Consider the following 20127-nt stretch of genomic DNA (forward strand, 5'->3'; position numbering starts at 1 on the left):
TATAATTCAACTCTTCAGGTAGATTGAACAGGCTACAGAATAACACTTCTGATGTTTTGTAGTACAGATTTCAACTTTGACAGTGGTAATTCAGTAGTCGCCTTTCAAAACCATTAGTTTAAGACTTTTTACACATATGCACCAAGTGCTTTATTCCTTAAGGAGACTTTGTTCCTCCTGATTTTTACACTTTTTTTTGAGTTTCTATTTTTTTCTACTCCAGTAATTCAAACGAAGGAACCCTTCTGATTCTGTTTTGTTATGTTAAAGATTCTTCTTGCGAAGTCTTTAGCTGTATCATTTTTGATTTTTACTTGACTGTTCATTGTTTCCCTTTTAAGTTTATTTCAATATAAAGAAAAGTAGCACTGAAGATAATCTCCCCTTGATTAAGAGAGGGGAGCCTGCAATGCATAGCTGCACTGTTGGCCAAGTACGTAGCATGTGGTTGTCTGTTCGTAATCCATTATTGAAATCGCATGTGTCCACAAATATTTTGCATTCTTGGGCCCTACAAGTTTAAAGACTTCAACACTGTCTGAAAGATCATCTTTAAATTTATTTATACCTGATGTAGAACAACGAACAACTTACAAATGCATGCGTTTTTGAGAATTGGACATTTTTCTCAAGAATAAAGCGTTGTTATAGAAACTTAGAATAGCATTGTGTATGTGCAATCTATATAACAGTGCAAATTGAAGTATGGTAAACAGAAAACTTACTACAGAAAGCTGTTTTTTCCCTTAAGGAATGTGAAGAATATCAATGTATAATTTAAGTTCAATTAAATACATAACAATGTTACTTTTTAAAATTTTCAGTGACTTAAGTATTTTCATTACAGTTGTTGTCAGTGCTTATCATTACTGATTTATCACTCTTTAGGATTGGAAAATAATTAGATTTAGCATTTATTTTTGAAGTACAGCAGAAAACTGATGTTTTGCACAAACGGGTTGCTATTAAACATAAATTGTTAGGTTGAAAATTGTTTTTGTTGTACTGATTGTACTCCAGACTTTCCCTGTTATTAAGGGTTGCAATTTGATGTTTTTTTTTTATTTATTTCATTGTATAACCAACCTATTTAATCTAAACCGTTTAACTAGTAAGGATTAAATTTACATCTATATAACCTTGCGTAACAAATTCAGCTATCACTGTCTCCGGGGAGTGTGGTCAGCAGGATTTTGATACAAAAAACTTGTATCAATTTATTTCAAATAGTGGTCTTTATTTAGGTTTTGTTTTTAGAAATACCAAATGGAAGCTGTGTAACAGTTTTCTTTACTGAAGGCTGACTCAAAGATCGTGGTTGCCTTCTAGGACTTGTATTAAATCAGTGAGACCTCCCAGTAATAGCTGGCACTGGAAGCGTGCCAGCAATAACATTCAGTAATTATTTAAACATTATGCGTGGCTGACATTTTTTTTGCAATGATTGTGTGTTGTTTTTTTTTTTGTGTCCTAATAACTTGAGCTATAATTTAGTTATATTTCCTGCTTAAATCTTCTTTGCTTTCAAATTGTCGTTTATGGTTTTCCCCAAGTCCGCATGTAGTTTTCTGGCATAGGAGACTGCCATATTATTTTTTTTTTTTAAAGAGCTCACTAAGCTTAATTATTGGTTAAAATGGTCTTCTTTATATGTAGTGTTTAAAACCTGAAGCTTGACAGGGGGCTCATTTTCTTTTAGCAAGGTACAGAAAATAGATTTTTCAAATATTATTTACTTGGAACTATGTTTGTTCACACTTAGACATAAAACTGCTGTCAGGATTGGTTTTCCACTACAAACATAATGAAAAAATGCAGACTAACCTAGAAGCACATGTAACAAAGGATGTGGAGTTTAGAAGGAAATAAATTTATTGAAGAGCAACACAACATTTTATTTATTTATATATATGTGTGTGTGTGTGTGTATGTGTGTGTTTTCAGGTTACTCTGAAAGCATCTTTTTTATAGAAATCATTAACAGACTGTTACTGATGTATCACTAACCCCAACTGATGTGATTTGTCATTGTCAGTTTAACATAAAAATTATGATGGATAACTTGCTCGTAGAAAGAATACTAGGTGAAATTATGGTTTTGGTATGATGGTGAAGATCTAGAAGGCCTTTAATCCTGCTTATCAAATCTCCACCACTGTAAATAAAGTTAGTATATCAGTGGAGATGCATAATCCCTCTGTACCACACAGAACAGGTTGACAGGAAGAGGTAAAGGTGTAGAGCCGCCCATTTGCATTCACATGATTTTCAGCAAAATAGTTAACCTGGTGCATTGGAAGGTATATGTCGTGCCAAATGTGTGTATGTTAGTTCATGCCTTTCTTAGAGCAGCAGGGAGATCAGGAACACAAATTGTAATGTGCAGACTGGTAAAGATCCTCCAGATGCCAGGCATTTATTCTTAGTCTGGGTAGACTGCTCAGTTACCTTTAATGAACTGACCTTCTTAGGTAACACTGTGATCCTTTTGTAACATAGGTGAGAAAGCAGAGGAAGAGTTCAAGACATTAAAAAAAGAAGGGAATGAATTTGTAATGAACGGTAAATACGAAGAAGCTGTAAAGAAATATAGCGAATGTGTGAAGTTAAATGACAAAGAATGTACAATCTACACTAACAGGTAAAGATTTAAAATTTAATGCCCCCTTTGTGGGATAACAATACACTACATTTTCTTACTGCAGATAGAGATTTCTCATCACTTCAATAGCTATTGTAAAGAAAGCTTGTTTGTTTTTTTCTGCTTGATGAGTGTTTCTAAGAAAAAGAATGATTTTTGGTTAAACAGCATTGCTTTCCAAGGGGAGCAAGTATTAACGTCACTGATATTTATATAAAGATTTTAAGGTATATGTAAAATAAGCTACAGTAGAAGCTATAATTAACATAGCGTATGCAGATTGTTTTTGAGAATGCTGGTATGATCTTAATTAAAAACTAATGTGCAGTAGTAGTATCTCAACCATGAAGAATAATAGTTCAGAGAATGGACATAGTGTGAAAGTAAAAGTAGGAACCTGGTCACACAGCAGCATTATTTTAAAAATTGACCTAATTCTGCAACATAATTCTTTATACTATAATCCTGTCGGCTTCCACGAACTAAGAAGGATTTGATTAGGCCAATACTTGAGTAGGAGACTTCCAAGTAATAACTAGGAACAGAAGGTAGTAGTGGTTATTTAATCTGGAGCACTTTTTTTACCCAGAATGGCTGCATAGGATCCATACTGTATCCATTACTGTACTATCATATTAACCTAAGATAGACTCTGCTTTTAAAACGTGTATGTACCTGCTAAACTTCAAGCATTATTCATACATAAATTTTGACTTTTTATTACAGGAATTGGCTTTCTCTAAATCCATCAAGTGATGTCATTAACACTTAGTGGTTTTGATGTAGTCTTAAAAAAAAAAAAAAAGAAAAGAAAAAAGAAAAAGATATTAAGATTGTGTGAAATATTTTAATTAACATTATGAGTCAGATACTGTTGGCACTACAGTACACTAGAATTTACTTATATTGCAGTGTATTCTGTTTTTCTGTGTTAGAGCTCTCTGTTACTTGAAACTGTATAAATATGAAGAGGCTAAGCAAGATTGTGATCATGTTCTTCAAATAGAAGATTCTAATATTAAAGCTTTTTATAGAAGAGCACTAGCGTACAAAGGATTACAGGTGAGGAAAAAGAACATGACAGGTATTCTTAAGCACTTCTAAACTTGCTTATCCTCTTCAAAGGCAATCAGGTAGTTAAAGTCAATGACTGAACACAAGCAACATATGCAGTGCTGATGATTTATTACTTTGTAAAGCATTAGGCATACATAAAATATACATATGTTTGGAAAATAAAAATCTTCATGTTGACTTCAGTAACTTGAGAAAAGACAAGAATATTGGAACAAATAAGCTTTGACTGGAGATTAGCTAAGCAAGTTTCAACTCTGTTCTAATGTTCTAATATACTTCTAGGTGTCACGGTGGTTTTTTTTCTGTCAGGGTGTTCACTATATCTTTGCTAACGACACACAGATTCTTTTCAAGTCTGTCTTCGTCTGTCCAAACTAAAATCTCAAGCTGTCTTTTGGCATCTGCTCATATATAACTGCTTGTCAATGTTGCACCAGGCCTTTAATCATCTTTATTCTCTTCCCTCTTCCTCCTCTAAACACATTACAAACCTTTGTCCGTGAGTTCCTTTCTCACTCTGTGGGCAGTATGGGGACTGAACCTTTTATTTTCCATCTTCATGTTGAAGTTGTCTGTGCCGTCCCTGTCTTATCACAGTTTCTTGAGTATCATTTTATCTGACCTTGATAAAACACAATCTTATGTTGCTCGTATCCATCCCGAGTGTGACTGCAAATGTCATGTTACATCACTTGAACCGTCGTTTTGTCCATCACTGTTGGTTCCCCCTTCTTCACTGGGTGAGTTAACTGCTTTCTGTACTTCATAATTCCTTCATAGCAATCCTTACTCTACCTGTCAACTCTCGTATTGAACAATCAGCTTCTCATTGTTGTTGTCTCACGATGTCAGCTTTCATTATCTATTTTGTATTAAATGTTATAAGTGTCTTTAAACAAAGATCTTAACTGCTTTCTCCAGTGTTTTCTGTAATTGGAGGTGATCACTCCAAATATCCACCAAGTTCTAACAGCGTTCTTCAAACGAATACTTAGATCAGAGCTCCCTTATGTTTGATGCCTTAACAAAAAATCATTGTCACTCAGCCTACAAATCACTTGAGAACAGTTTGTGCTTATCAGCATACCTGACTATTCACATTTTGTGTTACAACTCCAAATGTAGGTCTTAGTAACCATGAGAACATTTTGATGATAAATGTGTTCCTCCCTTTCAGTAGCTACAAAATCTTTAAGGTTTCCTTTGATTAATTTTCAGAGAAGGTGAAAGTGTCTTCATTTTGTGTAAAATCATTTTTTGTAGCTGTTTAATCATCTGTAACTGTATGTTGTTGGAGTTAATAACAAAAATAAATAAATAGTACAAATAGAAGCAGACAAATAGTGAATCTACTGGTCAAAAAAAATAACTACACATGAGTGAAGAATGTCAAGAATTGGAAAAACAGTTTAGCATTTTTTTTGTAGAATGACCCCCTCAAAAAAAGAAAAAACACATTTTGGTTGGATTTAGTGCCTTAATTACTTCAAGTTCTAGGGATGTGAGTGAGTGGTAATGCCAGAGGAAGCAACAAAAGTGATCTGGGGTTGACAGATGACTGTGTAACAAAAGATATTACTAACTAGAAATGTCTGTTTTGGCAAAGATGTAACTAAGCTGGAAAGTGTTATTTGTTTATAAATATCTGGGCATTTATTTGGCAAAAAGCTGCAGTGGAATTTAATGTAGTAAATTATTTTTATAGATTTACTGAGATGTAAAGGAAGATCAGAATGGAAATCATGCTTATCTGGTAAATTAGGCATATAACATGGGACGTGGGACTGGCCTGCACCTCCTACAGCTGATAGCCAATTCTCTTGCTTTTGGTACAACCATATCAAAAGAGTTTGTCACAAAATCTGGCAGGCTGCAGTTTGAAACCCAGGAGGACTGGTTAATTTCTGACTCTTGTTCTGGAACCTCAGTTCTCTGTAGTTGTGAATCTTCACATCTGTAGTTCAAATGGTTTATCTTAAACAGTAGCTTTTTTTTTTGATGCAAGCAGTCTGTCTCCTTCATGCTTCCATTTGCAGAGACTGAATAATTATGGCTTTCTTAACTCTTCGTTCAGAGTACAGCGAGCTTCGGTTCATTTACAGCCTTACTGCAATGTCTCTGCACCTTGAATACAATTAATTGGTATTAAACAGAATATTCTGGATAGAAAAGAGAATGAGTGTCTTGTAGACTGGTGCTTCAATTACAGTTAAGATGCTGAGGAAATACCTCAACTGATACATCAGAGGACTTTTTTTTAGTAGTAACATGAATGACTTATAAAACTTCGTGATACTGCTCGGGAACAGAAGAAATAGTGGGTCCCTCACTTGAAGCAATTGTGTTTCTGCATGTTTCATGTCCTTATTTTTGATACTCCAGTCCTCAAGGTATCTTTATTTTTTTCATGTGGTGTTTCAGCCTTCCTCAGAACTGATGCTGCTATTACCCTCATCTATCCAGAAAGTTTAATATAAAAATTGATAATATTTAATGCCCAAATTTGAAGTGAAAATAGTAAATAAATCACAAGACTGATCCTTGAGGAATTATTTGCTGATGTCATTCTGTCTCTTTATTTGTCCTTCTCTTGGGTATCCCAGAACTCATAATGTAATCTCAGTCTTCTCAAGTTTAACCAGAAATCTCCCATGTCAACCTGTAAGAGATTATCTATTGAAGCAATGCCCAGGAAGATTAGGCACATTTTTAACTTAAGTGACTCTCTCTTATTGTCAAAGCACGTATGCGAACTGTTGATTGTCTAGCATTATATTAATCTTGAGGAGGTGTTCCAGCTTTAAGCAATTATGCTTAAAAGCAAAAGTCTTCAATAAGCCATTCACTGATAAAAGGAAATGGTTTTCAGAGCATGAATTATTTCATAGTACATACTTAATAAGGAAGTCTTTCATCACAAAATACTCAAGTTCATCTGTGGTTTCACTTTTTTCTTCTTTAATGTAATTACACTGCATTTAGGTTATTTTTGTCTACTTAATGTCAAGACTCTAGCACTTCTATTTCTCTTAATTGGAAAGAACAATATGGTAATTTTAATTTATATTACTAATGGTGTGTTTCTGGAAAAAAATATTTTCCCTTTTACTTACAGAACTACCAAGCCAGTGTTGACGATCTCAACAAAGTCCTTCTAATAGATCCAAATGTGCTTGAAGCAAAAAATGAACTAGAGCAGGTAACCCAACTGCTTCACCTTGGCAGCAGCACTGTAACTGGCAGCCTACAAAAGCAAAGGAAGAAAATAAGCGTACAAGAGGTACATCTCTCCATTTTTAAAAGCAAGCAGTACAGAAGCCACACATTTGAAAAAATACTGTTAAAGATTTTGTTTTGTAGTCCTTAGCTATACCCTTTTTGAGGGTGGGGTTGTACTTTTAATGTTATTTTAAGGACATATTGAAAGATTCTTACATAAGATGTTTGGCATCCACTGTGTTCTTTAGTAAAGCTTGGCATGCTTTGAGGTACACTCATAACCACAGCAGAAATGAAAAAAAGTACATTTAGATGGCATTAAGCTTGAGCATATGCTCCTTGTAAACAAAAACTGCTTACTTTGGAATACCTATTTTACAGAATGCGGCTGACAAATAGCAGTTTTTCTTCTAAAGTCTGTGCTACTCAGGAAACTTCTGGCAAAGGTTCATTGTGAGCAGGCGTTCTGGCTGTTCTCGCCTTAGTAGTATAATTACTGGTCCAAAGAATAAAATCCTGCCTTAAAGAACAATGGTATGGGTGAAACATCTGTGCAATCTTACAAAATAAATGCATGATGTAATGTTACATCCAGGATCAAAACATTAGCTTTGCGGAGTTGTGTGTTGGATTAGGTGATGAAGGGATTTTCTCAGTCATCTGATGGTTTTGGATTGTTCCTTTGCTAGTCCTTTAAGAATGTTTTTCTTTTCCCTTTTCTGTTTAAAAGATGCAAGATGTACTCTACACAGCATGAAACTGAGACCGTAATTTGAATGTGTAATTTCACAATGGTGTTGTAACAGAAATTTTAATATGGAAACAACTTGTTTTATTGATACACTCACTTCACATTGTCACAAATTCATGGGATTTTCGCATAACTGGTGTAAGCTGGGAATAGTGTTAGTTAAGCTGTGAGTTGTGACAAACAAAGGGACTTGGAGAGTGTTCAGAGGAGGTCTGGGAAGTGAAGGCATTGTTCAGAGACCAGCTAACTGCATTACTGGCAGCGGTAATTTTTCCAGGGGTGGGGCAGGAAGCATTTATGTTTGCTATCATAATTATAGCTGTCCCCTTAGAGAGTGTTCCCTGTCTTACCTACTGTAATACATGGGGATTCCGTGAAAACAGACTGCAAAGATAACTGAGGGAAATTTAATTAGAAATTGATTTATTATCATTATTGCACTTTAATCAAGCTATAATTGTATATAAGACAGATACCTCTGTGGATACTAATGATTTACTGACGAACAGAGCAAAAGCTCTATAAGCCCAGTGCAGTGCTCTGTGGAAATGACTAAGCAGGCTCTCAGCACAGCACTGATACTGTACGAGGCAATATCTTCAGACTTCTGGAAAACCTTGGCATTAGCTGGAGAGATCCCCTGCAATGATTTGTTTTGGGTCAGTTTGTACTAATTCCATGACTCCTGATGGTTTTAAATGGATTTTAGCAAATGTAGTTGATCCCAAGGCAAATTTCCTTGCAACCGCTTCATGAAATTCAGTACAGGCTGCAAGCTCTGAAGACATTAAGTGGATATTCATGCAGTTACACCATGATGAGCTTTCTGCTTCCACAACAACTCAGAACAGCAGCCTGATGCCGCTGCCGTGTGCCTGTACTATTCTGAAGTCACGGCAGTAAAATGAAACACTGCTGTCTGGGGGCTAAACTTCAGTTCTGTCTGTGTTCTGCAACTTCACGTTTAATACATGCATACAGTCCTCCTTAGTTATCTCCTGCGGTGCCTCAGGTGTCTTTCTGCAGTGAAAGGAAATGTAAAATACACACTTTTGACTAGAAGCCTGTAAAGATAAATTAGAAAGGTACCATTCTGGGAGGGGGGAAGTAGGATATAGAGAAAAACAGGAGCCTTTCTTTTACGAAAAGTAAAATGTTAACTATAATGAAGTGACATTACTATTGAATATGTGCATGCAGCTTATGAAATCAATGAGTTGATGCTATTTCTTCTGTGAAGGTGACCGAATCTGATGAACAGGAGGAGAGGCAGTTTGCTGCATCAGAAGATGTTGTGACTGATGATGATACTTCTAAAGAAGAGGTTCAAAAGAGCACGCTGTTGAAGACTTCTGAAAAACTGACAATTTCCGAACCATCTAATGCTTACGACTTCAGTAAGGTTATAAATGTAGTGAATGCCAATAAGGATAAAGTTGCTTGTGCAGATCTTCTAACAGTTACTGATCCCAAAAAATTACCAGTGCTGTTAAGTAACAAACTTGAAGTAGAGACCTTTTTGATTTTTATCCAGTCATTGGAACATTATGTACTTGGAAAAGATCCCGGTCTTGTATATCAGCATCTTTTCTACTTGAGCAAAGCAGAGAGATTTAAGGTAAGAACCTAGGTTGAATGAGTACTTAAGTTGAACAGAAACTTAGAGGAAATTTTCATATTTCAGTAGGAAACAATACAGTCACTGCTTGTGCTAATTATAAAATAATCTCTTTTCTCAGGTGGTGCTGTGCCTTCTTAGCAAAAACGAAAAAGAACAGGTTCAGCAACTGTTTGACTTGCTTGCAGAAAACCAGAATCAATACTCTTCAGAAGATCTTGAGAGCCTTAAAAAGGTTTACGAACTTTAAGAAGAACTTAAGTTAAAATTTATTTGTTGCATGGATATAGTTGATGTTTATGAAATAGCTGTATAAACACTGCAGTCTTGCACAGGTTGAAATGGGTCTTTATGTGGACTGTTTAGATTCTATTTTGTTCTGATAGTACATGCGTATTTAAAACTTGCTGCTCTTTTGTAGTTGTATACATTTTTAATCTCTACAGTTTAATGCATGTCTTTATGTTCAGTAACAGAGTTCAAGTTTGGCATATTGATTTTATTTAAACTTAGATAAAATATATATTTTACATTTATATATAATGTAAAATATCATGATGGTACAATAGATAATATACTTTTAGTCATCATTTTGTGGGTTGTATGTTCTTGTGATAAAGAAGTGTCCTCAAGTTAAACGGGTCAGTTAGCAATAGCTTTGCTAAAAATGAGTTTACAAAAAGTATAAACGTTTTTCAGATAAACTACTACAGACCATCTGTTTCTTCACCATCTGATCTACACAAAACAGTTTTAAATATTTTGGTGCAGTACTGCTTAGCAGCAAAGGTGAATGAATAATACATTAGCTTGTCATGGAAAACTTTGAATCAAAATAGTTAATTATTAAATGAATGGATATGTTTTTTTTAAATGACGAACAAACGAGTAATTTTTAGTGCACAGAGAGTTATTTATTTTCTCTGTGTGTAGAAGGATTGCTGGTTTGCACAGCTTTTAGAGTAATAGTGGTGAAAAAGAGAACAAGTGGCTGCACTTAACATTAAAAAATATTTAACTCCGAGATATGTAATCAGATTTAAAACTCCGTGTATTTGTGTTTGCAGACATATCCATAAAGCTAAAACTGCTTTGTGGACCAATGTGATTTTTGTTTTATTTCAGGCAGTACTTATGTTTTATGCATAATTTAGACAAAGCTGCATTTTTTTCAAGACTAAGCTTAAAAGTTTTTCAAATACTCCAATGCCTTCTTTGCACATGAGATATAAATCTGTTGAACTCACAAGCACTGCAGCAGTATCATTAGGGTTGTTCTAATAATATATATCTCAGGTGTATATTAATTAAAGTTTTTTTTTTCTTGAAAAGTTCAGGTTATGGATTCTTCATTTCCAGTTCTACACTCTTCAGACTTGTAATTCTGACATGGTTTATGAGTTTTGTCTTGAAGTAGAATACTAAGAATGTGGCTTTTAATTCCTAAAACACTGTCAGCACAACTGATGCTTCTTGTCCTTAAATGTCCTCTATTTGTGAGCTTGTCATGTGTCCAAGAGAGCTCTCTGTAGGTGATCTAATCTGTGCATAACCAATTGTACTTATTCAAGGAAGCACCAGGCAGTTTCTTCTTCAGCTGTAGTGGCAAAGATATTCGTGTTCACTGACTTCTATTATAATGATTTCAGTCACTCCTGCTGTAGTTCAGTATGTCTGAGAAAACTTTGTATGTATGCAGCTTGCTGACATGGTTTGGGACTGAGAGCATTTTGTTTCCATTCCATTTGTAGAAATGCAATACAATTTAAATTATCAGGTTTGTAGGGATTGGCGTGGAGACATAATTCTTTAATAAAATAAAATACTGCCTTCTGCAGCAGAAATACAGCTTTACTACGTAGATTATCCACATTTTTCCATGAGTAACTTTTTTGTTTCTGCAGCTTTGTTTCAAGTGATTCAGCTTTGGGGCTTGCAGCTTTTGAATGAACAGAGCTGAGGGTGGTGGTAAATTACACATTTTAAGAATATTTTGTTGATCAATGCAGTATGTTCCTTGTAGTTCCTATTTGGCTGTCAGCATATTTTTCTCTCATAAAATCCTGCTGAAGTTTTTCTCCAGTGTTTATAGAACACTTTTCTCACTAGAAACAGATTAAATAAGTAAAATTACTGATTTTTAAAAGGTGTATTTCAACACTTTATTTCAGAATTCAGAATGGTTCAATTTCAGAACCACAGAATGGTTTGGGTTGGAAAGGACCAACCCAAACTCTGTACTACAAACTATACCCCTATTCCAGGTGGGGTATAACCAACAAAGCAATGTGCTTCAGCCATCTTCTTGGAACAGGAGAAGCATCAAATGGTCGCTATTATATGAAGTCGGGTGTTCAAAAAGATAAAAGATATTTAAAAATCCTATTTCCCTAGCATCTTCAGTGGTGGAAGGGGGAAGTGTGGTTATCTGAGGAAAACTGGTTTTGGACATAGTAAAGATCTGCTAAGTTGAGGAGATATATTAGTAATGCATGGATTAGAAAAAAGTCATTTTACTGAAAGGAACATGAAATCCAGCTAATTTTAAAATAGTTGTTTAGTAGCTGTAGTTGAGTAAAAGGTGATGTCAGAAGCCACAACACAAAACCTTTTGATGAAATTAAATCTTTCCCTGTGTCTTCAGAAAAAAATACCAAAGATCCAAGTACTAAGAGCTCTGGCTATCTTCTAAGATGTAATTTTGACTGAAAATTGACTGAAAGCCAAAATTACCTCTTGATAAGAATTGTTAGATGAAGAACCACAGCAAGTGAACCCGTTGCCCAGCTGGCAGGAGGGAGCCATCACCAGCTGCAGTCAGAGCTTTGTGTAGGTCAGTAAAAGATCAAATAACAAACATCCTGATCTGAATAACCAGCACCTTGCTCTGAAGCTTCCCATCCTCCAAAGTACCGAGCTGGTCGTTAGTTCAATAGACAGCGGCAGGACAGGCCGCAGCAGAAAACTTAAACCCAGCACTAACTAGGTAGTCAGCAACAAAGGGTTTTTGATTTCCCTTTTCAGTTTAAGGCAGGCTCTAAGGTTAGCCCAGTTTTGGTTGCTTCTCTGTCCAAAAAGCTGATTCACTACAAGGACATCATCACCATGCTTTTTTTGTTCTTCCTTCATACTGGCAAACCACACTCCTTGCTCTGATGTAGGAAGTTTTTTTTTTTCCTCTAATCAGGAATCCCATAATCCATGAGCATAAGAAAGGGGTTACTTACTCTTTGTGTCTGCCAGGCCTTGCTGAAGGGTGCAAGCTGATCTATTTAGACTTGGTTCTTAAAATACACAAACTACATATTCTGAGCAGCAGGAACAAAACTCCTTCCCCACTTGTAAATCAGGATTTATGACTTGAGTCAACAGAACGCAGAGGAACCAAAATAGCAGAGTGCTGCAGCAGCATGGGACGCGATGTGCAGGGTTTTGGAAACACCAGTGCCCTTTAAAATGCTCGATGCAAGAAAGCACAATAATACAAAACCAACAGATTGAAAATGAGCTGATGTGAATGGATTTTGTAATTGTCCGCCTCCAAAAAGAAGGGACTGTTAAACCCACACGAGGCAGGGAGGTGCTGCCTCCTGGCCTGAGTGCAGCCCTGTGGTCTAAATATTGTGCATATTAAAAATGCGTAATATGTACATCAATTCTGCCTTCTCGGGAAAAACTATATATATATACATATATATAATATATACACAGATAGATAGTTCTTAAACTATGATATCCCTGACAACTCAGCAGTTCGGGTCTTGACTCTAAAATTTTCAAGTCTCACATACAGCTATACTGCTGCTCCTAGTAGTCAAGGACACCTTGAGTGCCTCTGTTTTGATCTAATCAAGTCTGGCAGCTCAATTGCCAGGTTAAATAAGCCATTTTAGCACTAAGGCCATCTGAATTCGATGATGAGGAGGCTTAAAAGCAGCAACTCACAGAGGCTTCCTGCAGCACAGCCCCAGGGTTGCCAGGTGCCACCTGCTCTCATTCTCTTCACAGGGGACCCTTTGTACAGCCTGAAGCAGGGATGTGGCTGTGTGCTGAACTCCAGCTCATTAAAAAAAAAAAAAAAAAAGGGACTAACGTGTCCTGGTCAGGACTCGTCTCAGCACCTTTTTGTGCCCACTGCAACACCAGCTCATTGTGCCTCAGAAGATCACGTGCATGAAGCATTGGCTCCACTAAGAACCTCTGCCATTCTGGAAACGTTTAAAATGGCAACTTGAAAGCTGTAATTACAACTTAATCAGCTCCCAGCCAAGGCAGAGGTATCACAAAACGTTGCTGCCTTTAATATTGGTGTGCCATCGCTGCTCATCTGCAAGGAAACAAGGACAAAACCAGCTGAGCAGCTGCTCTCCTCCCCCTCCCCGCGCACGTTCACCTCCCAGCTCTCTCCTGTCTTTGGCATCTTCTCATTTCTTGAGACCAGAGCGATGGAGGCAAGGATGCCCGTGCCAAACACTACCAAGCTGTTATCAGAGCACGCCTGCGCACGCTTTCCAAGCACCTCCTCAGGAGTGTTCCTTATTTTCACCTCTTCTGTGTTCCTTATTTTCTGCTCCTTTTTCCCCCTTCCCAATATGATTTGGCTTAAATATTATTGCGTACATTTAAGTAGACAATTTCATAATGTGTAACGTTTTCTTTTCTCCTACTGAGGCAACTAAAAATCAATCAATCCCCTAAACACCTAGAACAACAGAATTTTTATCCAGAACTTAATTTTAAGTTCATTAACTCCGCTTAATTTTTCAACCGTCTCCTTGGTTATCCTCATAAAGCATCATTACCCATGGAAGCGATGGCAGTACTCAGTAGGCAACTATTTAAAAATGATTTTGGATTTGCACAATGAGAAATTACTGGGAAGGAAGAGACATAACGTCAAAGTCGAAAATGTTTACCAATCAGTTTTTAAAAAAAAGAAGCTTGTCCTTTCACGCACACAATTTAGTGACACTGATTCAATGAAAGGAAACCATGTACAAGCCCAGCTGCTTTACTCCAGAAAAAAAAAAAAATTTAAAAAATCTGCAGACTGGTCAGAAAGCTTACACAGCAGTTCTTAGCTACTTAAAATTGCTGCGCTATCTCGAGTACTCCCTGATATGGCAGAGGTTAAAAACAATTTCCGCGAGATTCATCATCTGTCATAGATCAGCCAAACTGTCCAGGAACCATGAGTCAGAAGGGTTTGGGTTGGAAGGGACCTCAAAGCCCACCCAGTCCCAGCCCCCCAGCCCCCTGCCATGGGCAGGGACACCTCCCACCAGCCCAGGTTGCCCAAAGCCCCATCCAGCCTGGCCTTGAGCACCTCCAGGGATGGGGCATCCACAGCTTCTCTGGGCAGCCTGTGCCAGGGCCTCACCACCCTCTGAGTGAAAAATACTGAAAAACTGGGAGAGCAGGTGGCTATTTCAAGGGAATTGACTTCTCCTGCAGTTTATTTCAGTGCAAGAACAAACCCGTTGCTTAAGTGAATTTCTATTTCAGTAACTCTATAAATGAGAGGCATCTTCTCCTCGATGCACTTGCAGCACTTCCATCAATACACTGATATAGCTTTTATTTTTTTTAATAGATTCCAAACAATTCAATGCTGCATTAAATTTAAATTTATTAGACAGTGCTGTTTGGATTGCTTCACATATGAAATATTACCTCTGAATAAAAGATGAGTCTGCACAACTGTGTTCTGCTAAAAAAAATACTTCATCTCTATTAACTACATTTTAATGTGACTATAAATTATCAAAGATGGTTTCAGAGTGACTGAAAACAACGCTATCATTTGATAAACCTTATTTACAAGAGCGAGCCATGTTTTCAATTTCCTGCACAGCACAACAGAGGCACTGAGAGATTGCTAGGTTTAAGTTCACAGAACAAAATACATCCTCCAGTTCCCTGCTGCGAGCTTTAGATTGCATTACTGTGAATTGATGTGCTCGTGTCGGTCCATAAACACACTGGACAAAGCCAGAGCAGACATCTTCAGAGCTGGAGACACCAGCGAGGACTCAGGTTAACAGCAAACGCTTCGGTTAATGCTGGACCTAATTCAACACCTTATTTTTAAAATACACGTATTTTTAAAAGCATTCAGACTGAGGGGAAAAAAAAAATCAGTCCAAAATAAAGCACTAAAAAACGTTATCCTCCACATAAAAAGCACCTGACGCCATGGCAAAAACTGCCTTTATGCCTTGCTTCCATCCTAGGGCTCACTAGGTTTCACTCAGCCCATTTTTTATTCTCTCCTGGAGTATCCGCTATTGGAGACAGTATAAAAAACTCGATGCTTTTTAATGATTTAGAGTTGACCCAGCCTAGTTATCTCCTTATTCAGTCTGTTATCAACACAGCTTACGCATGGCTTAGGGATCCATGCGTCACAGCACCCCAATCAGTTTTATTTATTTATTTATTACTTCCTGAACCTGTCAAAGTGCAGGTGAGAAAACAAACCTAATGAACACTTGAGCTCAACCAAGAAATACCATTTTTTAACCATAAATATGGGGCAATCTGCAGTGTTTCACAACAAACATCTTACAGGCTGTGTGAATTGATGAGTGTCTGTTTAGATAGAGGAGAAATCAGGGCTCAGCCTAGCCCAGCAATCCCACCACAGCCTGTCCACTTGTACCAGATGGTGCATTTTTAAACAGAATGACTTGTTTGCCAGAGCCACATCCTCTCTGAAAACCACTTACTGCCTGGACTGCCCTGCAGGCAGCTCAGACTGACCTTCAGTATGACGACAAGAAATGAGGCTGAAGTCTTGCACAAAAACGCAGCCATCTTCAGATCTTGTATTTCCAAGCATCAGAGCACAACCTCCAAAACACGCCAAACAAAACAAAAACTGAAGGGAAAAGACAACAGCGGTCAGCACCTCACAGGCAGAAGTGCCCTCTGGGAACACAGACATTTGGACAAGGCCATCAGCACGCTAAACCAAGGACCACCAGAAGTCAGTATTTAGACATTTATTTCAGATATGCAGTTTACACGCATATTATTGAGCAAAACTGAATTGCAAATATACAAATACTGTAACAAGCATTATCAAATAACATAACTGGCACTAGTGTTATAAGCATATTCATGAAACTGGTGAGGGTAAGTCATGGAAGAGGACTGCAGCTCATGGCATTTTCTTTTTATCCAACCAAACTTCCAGTAGCACCATAATGGCAATACATGAAACACAAGACAGAACATCGTTAACTGTTATTCTGATATTCACAATTTCTTTTCCCATTTTTAGTGATTTACATAGCAAAAAAAAAAACAAAAACAAAACAAAAAAAAAACATTAACAGTGCAGGCGCTTTGGCCAACTTCAGCTTGTGTTCAGCTGTACATCTTCCGTATGCAAAAGAAACAAACAAACAAAAAAGCCAGCATATTTGGAACCCATCTTTGCACGTGGGCAGTCATTGCACTGCACTCTGATTCGGGGACTGCAGGAACGCACGCCTTGCAAGGAGATGTCACGTGAACGTCATTCACGAAAGCCTGAGTGAGTCTTTGGTAGGCTAATGCTTTATCATTATTATACATTTATCTACCACAGTCATTTTATTCACTAGGATTTTCTTTTGTGATTGAAGGTGGCCAAAGAGGACATTCTGGAAAACATTACAGTAAAATCCTCAAGCGACCAGGCACTTCAAACCCAGTCTTTTCCGAAGGCACCGAGAATTGATGGGGCACCAATTTTCCCCCCTCATGAAAGGTGACTGCATCTGCTTTTCTACAATGCTTATAAATCAATGGACTGTTACTCTACAGGTTTTACACGATATATAGTAGCCTTATCTGCCGCATGGTTGGTTGCATGAATAAACAAGTGACCCCACTGCTCTTCATGGGTGATGTCTCCATTCTGCCACGCATTAAGTACCAATTTCTTCTGTTTCAAAACCATATAAAATGCCGTAACCTTGCTCAAAGTGTACACGCAAACGCTTCTGACACAGGCTACATCCACCTGAAGACACGCGAGTCGTTCTACGTGCATTCTAAATAGTGTGTCCAGTTATGAAACAAAATGATGCTCATGAATATTCACTGCTGAAAGGTGTTTGGACAGGTCTCTGCAAAACTTTTGCTTCCCTTAGAGTTCACACTAGAATGGTTTTAAGTCACTAATGCTCAGCTAACACCCATTTATCCCAAACCCCATATTTTTCAAGTGAACAGTGCAGGACATAGTATTCATTTTAGCATTTAACATTAACGATTACCCAATTTTTTAATTTTTTTTTTTTTTTTTTTTTTTACCTAAGTACACCAAGCATATGCTTTCAAGCAAAGTCGTGGCAAAAACAAAAAAAAAAACATGGATGTATTTGTACTGCTGTAATGCACTTGTTAAAGCCTTCGTGCCCCTTCACACAGGTCTAGGATCCATATGAAGTACTCTTCTTTATTAGACAGGTATATATAAAATACAGTTGTATCAAAACCTTGCTTCTGCTGGTCACCTGAAACTTAACGCAAGTCATCGCATTGTAATTCAACCAGCTTTCAGGCAGGGTTCGTTAGTGGTAAATACGTTTTTGCAGCACTTTTTGGCTTAAATTTCAGTCTGAATAGCAGTGCTCAACTCCGCAGCATGTTGCGAATGGTTGTTGTTGGTTTCTTTCAGCATTTCCCCAGCACCTGGATCTCCATCCGTGGCAGAAGCGTTGTTCACGCCTTCCTCGGCGATGTAACTCAGCTGGGGAACGTCAGTGCTCGGGGCTGCGGGGACGGGCGCAGGGATCCCACTCGCCTGGGGGGAGTTTTCCAAGCGGTCGTTTTCCACCTCTGGGAGAACACTGACCGTGGTAAAGCGCGTGTGATAGTCGCTGGAACCGTGGCTACAGGAAGTTTTCATACTCTCCATATCTGAGCAACTGAACTCAGAAAAGTGACTCGAGTGGGAATCTGCTACGGATGGAATACTATCGCTAAGAGAGGGAGAGTCAAATTCACTGGAGTTTGTGCTTTGTTGTTCCAACAGCTGGGCATCCATGTCCTCCCTTGTCTCGTTTATCTTCATGCTGCTCTTCTTTCGCAGCTTACCTTTACATTTTTTTCCTGCTGTTGTTTCTTTGGACCACTTGGTGGCACTCGATTTACTCTCTGGCACGCAGGCCGAGGAACAGCCAGCGTTACTACGACCCGCAGCACTGCCGTCGTCAACGCTGCTGCTTCCACTGTTGTGTCTGAATTTGGCTGGCTTTGATTCAATATCCACTTGTACTTCCATACTGTTGCCTTCCCTAGAACAAGAAAACCTGTCAGTATATCTGGTCATCTAAGACGAGCCAGCCAAAGCAGCCAAACAAACTCCCGCTGCTTTCCAAAATACAGACAGCAGAAGAAAGTTACAGCGATGGGACTGATTTTAGGAAAAGTATTCGACCAAACAAACAGCCCAAAGAGAAGCACACAGTCTGAAAGATCAAATGCTTTCCTGAGATGCACTAATTGTGTGTTCCTCTTTGGAAATAGCCTTGGCAAATACAAGCGATCATACATAATTCAATTTCTAACAAAAAAAAATGTAGTTTCAAAGTTTTAAGTAGATCAGATGAGGCATGCTTAGAATATGCTTTAATAAGCAAGATTTATCCATCTTCTGTTTTCAGCACATTTCTCTTACCTGTCCAAAGGGATATAGGAGTTCAGAATGGATCCTGCCATCGCTTTGGTACTGGCATTATCACTAACTGTTCCCAAGCTCACTGTGCCAGATTCTCCACTCAGACTGTATCGTTCTTTCTGCACATCTGCTTGTACTTCCAGTCTTGGAGAGAAAGAAAATAAGAGTTATGTATGCTGCTACTACAGTTAAAGCACCCTATTTGAAAATTACTGTCACCTTGTAAAATTTCTCCCCCATTCAGCAGTAAGCACAGTTTATTAGTTAAAATCCCAAAATAAATGAAATTCCCAGCAGAGTAGAACATTGCATTGTAAAAACAGTTTCTGGATGCTTTCCTCCCTGAGGTTTACAATAACAACTTTCAGACTAATCTACAATTCTTTTGCAGATAACGTATGGTCCTCTTAAAAAAAAATGGAGAAAACAATCAGAAGGGTACACAAGTTCAAGACAGTTCCCGTGTTTCCACAGCTGCGAATTATTACTGATGAAGTAACTGTCAGAGAACTGTGTTCTCCACTCTGCTTTATATTACATTTTATTTATTGCAACAATTTCCTTTTTCTATGTAGCCTGCACTTCTGAGTTACTTAAACCAGGTGCTAAATACTGCTCATTTTCTTAAGGAGCTAATTCCATCCTGATCCCTAAAAAGGAGTATCCTTTCCAGACACTCCCTGTCTCCTCAGCATACAGGACAGCCAAAACGTACAGTAAGACCCCAATTAACAGAAGGCACCGAGCACCTAGGTAACAAAAAGCTGTCACCTGGGCAAGGCTGAGGTGCTCTGAAGGGACAATTTGGTATTTGATGATTTAGTGAACATGCCAGAAGTCCTGACTTTGCCATGAGATGCACTGAGACAACACAACCGTGGCCTCTAATAGGAGAGCTAAGTGTGAGGTGCCTCCTGGGCGGGGGCTGCCCTCCTGGGAAGCAAGAAAAAACAAAAAGCAGACTCTTTGAAGACCATGATCTAGCAGGATGTTTTGGATAACAATAAGCTCGTCATAGACAAATTCTATCTCAGAAACAGTGCCTTTTAGCAGGAACCACATAAATTGAAAAAAAATATCAAGAAACCTGGTAATACAACATCCTCTGCTTACATTAAGAGCTGGATCCTCTGTGTCAGGAAGGATGT

General features: G+C 37.9%; 2 protein-coding genes across 5 annotated transcripts in view; one reads left to right on the forward strand and one right to left on the reverse strand.

Moving 5' to 3' along the window:
* The window catches only part of SPAG1 (sperm associated antigen 1), a 42660-nt gene extending 32031 nt beyond the window's left edge, over window positions 1-10629 (forward strand). For both annotated transcript variants that reach the window (XM_068672359.1, XM_068672360.1), the window contains exons 15-19: window positions 2500-2641; window positions 3577-3703; window positions 6834-6998; window positions 8929-9306; window positions 9428-10629. In XM_068672359.1, coding sequence (XP_068528460.1) covers window positions 2500-2641; window positions 3577-3703; window positions 6834-6998; window positions 8929-9306; window positions 9428-9556 — 941 coding nt within the window. In that variant the 3' untranslated portion in view covers window positions 9557-10629. The remainder of the gene's footprint in view (window positions 1-2499; window positions 2642-3576; window positions 3704-6833; window positions 6999-8928; window positions 9307-9427) is intronic.
* Window positions 10630-16295: 5666 nt separating this feature from the next.
* Window positions 16296-20127, reverse strand: part of RNF19A (ring finger protein 19A, RBR E3 ubiquitin protein ligase) — a 55472-nt gene continuing 51640 nt past the window's right edge. For all 3 annotated transcript variants that reach the window (XM_068672366.1, XM_068672364.1, XM_068672365.1), the window contains exons 10-11: window positions 18980-19123; window positions 16296-18596 (exon numbers count right to left, since the gene is read on the reverse strand). In XM_068672366.1, coding sequence (XP_068528467.1) covers window positions 17906-18596; window positions 18980-19123 — 835 coding nt within the window. In that variant the 3' untranslated portion in view covers window positions 16296-17905. The remainder of the gene's footprint in view (window positions 18597-18979; window positions 19124-20127) is intronic.

The sequence above is a fragment of the Anas acuta genome, chromosome 2, assembly GCF_963932015.1.
Source record: "Anas acuta chromosome 2, bAnaAcu1.1, whole genome shotgun sequence".
NCBI classification, from domain to species: Eukaryota; Metazoa; Chordata; class Aves; order Anseriformes; family Anatidae; genus Anas; species Anas acuta.